The 7,631-nt window shown below is 38.1% G+C and overlaps 1 protein-coding gene across 2 annotated transcripts in view; it reads right to left on the bottom strand.

The window, feature by feature from the left end:
* Positions 1–4,775: 4,775 nt before the first annotated feature.
* The window catches only part of LOC121294028 (exportin-5), a 100,676-nt gene continuing 97,820 nt past the window's right edge, over positions 4,776–7,631 (bottom strand). For both annotated transcript variants that reach the window (XM_041217528.1, XM_041217537.1), the window contains exon 32: positions 4,776–6,674. In XM_041217528.1, coding sequence (XP_041073462.1) covers positions 6,519–6,674 — 156 coding nt within the window. In that variant the 3' untranslated portion in view covers positions 4,776–6,518. The remainder of the gene's footprint in view (positions 6,675–7,631) is intronic.

The raw sequence follows: 7,631 nt of genomic DNA, 5'->3' as shown, positions 1-7,631 counted from the left end.
CTCCCAAAGTGGATGACTTCACATTGCCCCACCTTATAATCCATCTGCCAAATTTTGCATGCTCACTTAACCTATATATATTCCTTTGTAGACTTGTTATCTTCACCACTTGCTTTCCCACCTATCTTTGTATTGTTAGAAATACACTAAGTACCTTCATCCAAATCATTAATATAGATTGTAAATAATTGAAGCCCAGCATTGATCCATAAGAACACAAGAAACAGGAGCAGACCATTCAACCCCTCAAGTCTGCTCTGCCATTCAATACGATCATGGCTAATATTCTACCTCCACTCCACTTTCCTGCTGACTCCCACATCCCTTGATTCAGAGATCAAAAATCTACCATCATGTTCTTGAGTATACTCAAAAATGAGTATCCACAATCCTTTGGGCTGGACAATTCTGACAATTCACCACTCTGAGTGAAGGAATTTCTCATCTAGCCGTAAGTAATTGACCTCTTGACGCTGTGCCTGTGTTCTAGATTCTCCAGCCAAGGAAACAACTTCTATGTCTATCCTGTCAAACCCCTTCAAATTCTTCTCAAATTTTAATGAGATCACCTCTTATTCTTCTGAATTCCATTAAAAGTTTCACACCTCGTTAAAAAAGTTTTTTTTAACAACCAAAGTCAATAAATCCACACTTCCCCATCTGCTATCTTGTTGCTCCATCACTTAACCTGTCTGTATCTCTTCGCAGCCTCGCATCCACCCACATCCATTCCCTAAATTTGTATTGTCAGCAAATTTGGATATATTACTCTCAATCTCTTTACCCAAGTCATTAATATAGATTGTCAATAGCTGATTTTCCAGCACTAATTCTTGCAGCTCGCCACTAGTTGGAGCCTGTTAACTTGAAGTGGCCCATTTATCCCTATTCTGTTTCTGATCCATTAACCAATCCTCTATTTATGCTAATATATTGACCCTGCTCCATGAGCCCTTACCTTGCAAACCTTTTGTGTGGCACGTTATTAAATGCCTTTTGGAAATCCAAGCATACTACATCCTCCCCTTTATCTACTGGTTACGTCCTCAAATTAAGTTGTCAAATATTATTTCCCTTTACAGGCTTGGGGGAAGGTATTGGGAGGGGCAGGGTGGTTGCAGGTTAGCTCAGTTGACTGGAGTGTAATGCTTGAAAATGATGATGGCAAAGGTTTATTCCCCATAATGGCTAGGGATCTTGGAGGTCTGCATCTTTGGCCTGCCCCTGTCTAATATCATGGCATAGGGATGTGTGGAGAGCCATGATCAGCAACCCTCAGACAACAAGGGCACATGAAGAGAGATTTCCCTTTTGTAAAACCATGCTGACTGTCTGATCATACTATGATTTTCTAAGAGCATTGATAAGATTTACTTAATAGATTTCAGCATTTTCCTGCCAATTGATGTCAGGCTAACTGACCTGTATTTCCCCATTTTATCTCTCCATTTTTTGAATAGCAGTGTTTTATTTCCAATCTGCTGGGACAACTCTAGAGCCTAGGGAATTTGGGAAAATCATAACCAGTGCATCTATCATCTCTGCAGCTACCTCTTTTAGAATCTTAGTACATAGGCCACCAGATTTGTTGGCCGAAGTCCCTAAATTTCTCCAATACTTTTTCCAATGCTGATATTATTTGAAGCTCCTCACTCTTATTAGCCGCTTGGTTACTGTATATTTCTGGTATGTAATTTTATTTTTTGCTATAAAGACAAAATATTTGCTCAACATCTTTGCCATTTCCTTATTGGCCATAATTTCTCCTGCCTCCAAAATTTACTTTAGCTACTCTACCAGGGGAGGCAATGGCACAGTGGTATTGTTGCTGGACTAGTAATCCTGAGACCCAGGGTAGTGCTCAGGGGACCTGTGTTCAAATCTTGTTATGGCAGATAGTGGAATTTGAATTTAATTAAGGGGAAAAAAAGCTGTAATTAGATGTCTAATGATGGCCATGAAACTATTGTTGATTGTTGTAAAAAAAACCCATCTGGTTCACTAATGCCCTTTAAGGAAGAAAATCTGCTGTCTTTATCTGGTCTGGCCTACATATGACTCCAGATCCTCAGCAATGCAATTGACTCTTAAATGTCCTCTGAACAAGGGCAATTTGGGATGGGCAATAAATGCTGGCCTAGCCAGCAATGCTCACATTCCATGAATTTTAAAAATATATACACTTATATGTCTTAGTGTTTTTAATATCCTGGCTAGTTTATTCATTCTGTTTTTCCCATCAGCAACTTTTTGGTTAACCTTTGCTGGTTTCTAAAGCTCTCCCAATCCTCAGGCTTACTTCTATTCTTCACAATATTATAATCTTTTAATCTAATACGATCCTTAACTTCTCCTATAAGCTATGTATGGATCTTTCTCATTGAGATTTTGTTTTTAAATGGGAAGCATTTTTATTGAAAATTTTGATTCATTTCTTAAAACGCTTCCCAGTGTATTTATCATCATACCTATGCAATTGGATTTATTTATGAGATTGTTTTGAACTGGAATATATCCCTCTCAAAAAATTAATATGAAATTAGTCACTTGGTAATGCAGAACTTAGGCATTGCTGAAAAAAAGAGACATATCAAAGCTTTTCATCTTGTATTGATTAGGACACACGCAGTCCTCAAGAGGATCTATTACTAAGATTATGAAAAATCCATCTCATTACACGATTGTAAACGTAGAACAGCTTTATTCCTAGTTGATTCACAACGTGGTGTTCTAGGAAGCTGTCACGAAAACATTCTACAAATTTATCTTCCACAATACCTTTGCCAATTTAATTGTCCAGTTTTAAAATGAGAATTAAGACAATTGATAGATTATTTAAAAATGTACAAAGAGGATAGGTCATGTGAAAAAACATTCGCACAGGCAACAAGCCAAATGATCTGAGCTTACCATAATATCTTGTAATTCTAAATTTATTATTTTTTAAATTAATTTACAGGATGTGGGTGTCTCTGGCTAGGCCAGCATTTATTGGCCATCCCTAATTGCCCTTGAGCAGGTGGTGGTGAGCTGTCTTCTTGAAACATTACAGCCCCTGTGTTGTAGGTACACACACAATGATGTTAAGCAGGGTTTTGATCCAGCAACAGTGAACGAACGGTGATATATTTCCAAGTCAGGATGGTAAGTGGCTTGGAGAGGAACTTCCAACTGGTGGTGTTCCCATGTATCTGCTGCCCATGTCCTTCTAGGTTGTAGCAGTCGTGGGTTTAGAAGGTGCTGCCTAAGGAGCCTTATTGAGTTTCTGCAATGCATCTTGTAGATGGTACACACCACTGCCACTGTTCGTCGTGTTGGAGGGAGTGAATGTTTGTGGAAGGGGTACCAATCAAGCAGACTGCTTTTTCCTGGATAGTGTCAAGCTTCTTGAGTGTTGTTGGAGCTGCACTTATCCAGGAGACTGAAGAGCATTCCATCACACTCCTGACTTGTGCCTTGTAGATGGTAGACAGGCTTTGGGGAGTCAGGAAGCAAGTTACTCGCTGCAGGATTCCTAGCCTCTGAACTGCTCTTGTAGCCACAGTATTTATGTGGCTAGTCCAATTCAGTTTCTGGTCAATGGTAACCCCCAGGATGTTGATGGTGGGGAATTCAGCAATGGTAATGCCATTGAATGTCATGTGGCAATGGTTAGATTCTCTCTTGTTGGGAGGTGGTCATTACCTGGCACTTGTGTGGCATGAATGTTACTTGTCACTTGACAGCCCAAGCCTGGATATTGTCCAGGTCTTACTGAAGCAGTCCATGTCCAAATACAGCATTTGAGTTGTCACAAATGGTGAACATCGTACAATCATGAGCAAACATCCCCACTTCTGACTTTATAACGGAAGCAAAGTCATTGATGAAGCAGATGAAGATGGTTGGGCCGAGGACACAACCCTGAGGAACTCCCACGGTGATGTCCTGGAATTGAGTTGATTGACCACCAACAACCATAGCCATTTTCCTTTGTGCTAGGTATGACTCCAACCAGTAGAGGGGTTTGCCCCGATTCTTATTGATTCCAGTTTTGCTAGGGCTCCTTGATGCCACACCCAGTCAATTGCTACCTTGATGTCAAAGACAATCACTTTCACCTCACTTCGGGGGTTCAGCTCTTTTGTCCTTGTTCAAACCAAGGCTGTAATGAGGTCAGAAGCAGAGTGACCTTGGCAGAACCCAAGCTGGGTGTCAGTGAGCAGGTTATTACTCATCAACATCCCGGGGGTTACCATTGACCAGAAACTGAATTGGACTAGCCACATAAATACTGTAGCTACAAGAGCAGTTCAGAGGCTAGGAATCCTGCAGCGAGTAACTCGCTTCCTGACTCCCCAAAGCTCGTCTGCTATCTACAAGGCACAAGTCAGGAGTGTGATGGAATGCTCTCCACTCTCCTGGATGAGTGCAGCTCCAACAACACTCAAGAAGCTTGACACTATCCAGGAAAAAGCAGTCTGCTTGATAGCACTATTGATGACTCCTTCCATCACTTTATTGATGATGGAGAGTCAACTGATGGGGTGCTAATTGGCCAGGTTGATTTGTCCTTTGTGTGTACAAGACACACCTGGGCAATTTCCACATTGCCAGGTAGATGCCAGTGTTGTAGCTGTATTGGAACAGCCTGGTGAGGGGCAGTGCAAGTCTGGAGTACAAAGAATGTTTGTGGTCTGGGGATGGGAACACAATAAGTCATGACAAAGCCTGGTTTACTTGTGTGTATCAATGGGACTGCAAGTCATTAACAATACAAGTTAACAGCCAAGTTATTTCATTGTGTAGAATTCTGTCTTTATTGGCGAAATAAAAATCAAAGCAAATGACAGTATTTTCTTCTAATTCATATCATTCCTGTATTAAGTTTCAGAACAAAATCTGAGGAAAGATGGACTTTAAATTAAAAAAAAATAGAAATAAAGTAGCATTTCCTTTCATAATGCTCAACTCTATGGGTCAAATGAGCATAATTCTGCCACTAATCTCAGTTTTACTAGATCAAAAGTAAATACGATTAAGGTAACATGCAACATAACTAGCAGTGAAGTATAAATGAAAAGCGATCAACTCAACATGCCATTCTGTAGACATATACAGGATTCATTTTAGAAGTTATATCTAGTGTACTGTCACCGAAGAGTTGGCAGTTCTGTTTAAAATTTGGTTAACCAGCTTTGTACTAAAAAGGTGCTAAATGCTGGCACATTTATATAAAACATTTTTAACAGAATCTTCATTGGGGTTAACAGTAATCTGTTTTATATCAGACAAGGAATTCTATACCAGTACAGAGTGAAGTAAACTCTTAGCAATATAATCTGTACTTTCATCAAAAGGAACAGGTTTTTCACTTTATCACATATTACATAAATGGAGAGAATGCTAAGTTGATTAACTGAATGTTTCAGACGAGTTTATATTAATTACAAACAAAGTGTGGTCAGACTATGTATTCTCAAAACAACGAACATTACTGTGAATTTCACACAACTCTAAAATATTGTAATCATGCCATTCACCCATTAACAGCTACAAAAGATACAAAGACAACTGAGCTGTTCAAAATAAATGGGAAAAGACTCAGTATAAGCAGCAGGAAAAATAAAAATGGAAGAAATGCACTTAACTGTAGCTATTTAGTCCACTTTACAACTACTATAAAAGACTCTTCCACAAGAATTCTTGAAACAAAAACAGCCATCACTTTAATGTTAATTCCAGTTCATTTTCAAAATCTACACTTAAAACACACAGAAAATGTAAAGTGAGGTGATAATGCTAAATGCAGAAAAGCTTGGTAACAAATTTTAAAATGAAGTTTCTAGTTCCCATTATTTTCTGCTTCTGAAATTTTACCTGTCTAGACTCAGAAGACTAATGTAGATTAAAAAAAATCAAACTTCTGCAGTTATGAAGGTCTGGTTGTCTTAACGTGCATTAGAAGATAAACATTCATACACAAAACTGGACAATCAAATTTAATATTAAACAATGGCATACAAAATATTTTAACAAAACATCAAAAGGATTCTTCTGGTTTCTTTTAATACGGAGAGCACAGACACAAACTGTCAGTATACAACACTTCGAAAAACAGATTGCTGCAAACTCAATTTATGAATTCAATTTTGGAAAAGGTTAAGGCATTTCATAACGATTTACCACAATCAGTTTACACTTCTTTCCACCATAGAATGCATTACAAAGTTATGCAAATTGGCTAAAAGAATTTGTGGCAGAAATAATTTTATGGGGATATAACTTTCACCATCAGCAGTCAACTAGATATTTAGAAATATCTGGCTACCAAATTGTTATAGTTACTATCTTGGCTTCATGAAAGTATTTTTTTAAGGTGAGCAGTCATTTTAAAGTAGCTATTTGATGCTAATTTCCACTATGCTAATGTTGATGAACACCTTACAACTAAAGACACACTACAAGTTAAAATCAACATAAAAGGTCCATTTTATTCCATTAAGCATGAGTGGAAGCTAAACAGAGCCTGCCACTCTTCACATGTCCTGAGCCCTTGGGTCAAAGAGAGGAGTTAGGACATTGTCTTCAGTCGTTTCTTCTATTGGTGTGGTGGGCTGTGGTTTCGGTTTCTTAAAAAGGGAGGGCAAGTTTTTGATATGCACCTCTTTTTTGAACTTCTGCCCAAGTGGCTTCTGAAAAGGACAGGAAAAAAGATTATCTGAATAAACAATACTTAAAGAAATGGCTGAAGATTAATTGTGTGTGCAAAATCAATTGTATGCAACTGATACTACATTGGATGAAAGTAATATGCAAAGCCAGGGTTGCAGAATATAACTGCAGTTTGGTTTCGAGGTGATAAGTTAATATATCCTTAAAAGGAATTTTAAAAATCCATAATTACTCCAAAACAAAAAAAAACAAGTTTTAATCGAAATTAAATTAAAAACTGAACACATTTTTGAAAACCACAGTAATCATTCATTAAAAGTTTGTTAGCTTCACAGAGAAGGATCTCTTACTGGTTTAAGATCAGTTCCAGCACTTAGCATTAACATTTAAGTGCTAAGTTTTAGTATCTCAACCTGGGAGAGGAAAATTTACATGCATCATGCTGTCAGACATCCCAAAGTGCTTCATAATCAGTGATTTACTTCTGGAGTTAAGGCACTGTTGTAAAATACCCATTTCAGAGAAATTACATTGACCTTTATTTATGTTTCAACATTGGGTCAAATATCCAAAGTAAAGGATTCAGGTTTCAAACAGCATTTTTCACTACCTGCAGAACTTGCTCCAGGGAGCAAAAAGAACATTAAGGATGTCTTGGAAAAAACAGATAAATTTCTTGTTACACTGCTCCATCGGATCAGATAAGATTCCCTAAATGTGACATTTCAATTCCCCACATATGTCCACTGAACTTGTACCATGTTAAAAAGGTGCTCTTGCATTATAGTGTCATCCATAAACAACTTGCAGTAAAACATCCCAAGGTGCTTCACAGGAGCATTTGCGAGCAAAATTTGACACTGAGCCTCATAAGGAGATATTAGATTCAACAACCAAAACCTTGGTGAAAGTGGTAGGTTTTAAGGAGCATATTAAAGGAGCAAAGAGGGGGAAGAGATGTGGGTAGAGGGGTTTGA

This window comes from Carcharodon carcharias, chromosome 2 (genome assembly GCF_017639515.1).
Source record: "Carcharodon carcharias isolate sCarCar2 chromosome 2, sCarCar2.pri, whole genome shotgun sequence".
Classification (NCBI taxonomy): Eukaryota; Metazoa; Chordata; class Chondrichthyes; order Lamniformes; family Lamnidae; genus Carcharodon; species Carcharodon carcharias.
Note: the sequence above shows the minus strand (reverse complement) of the source record. Positions and strands in the feature narration are given on the sequence as shown.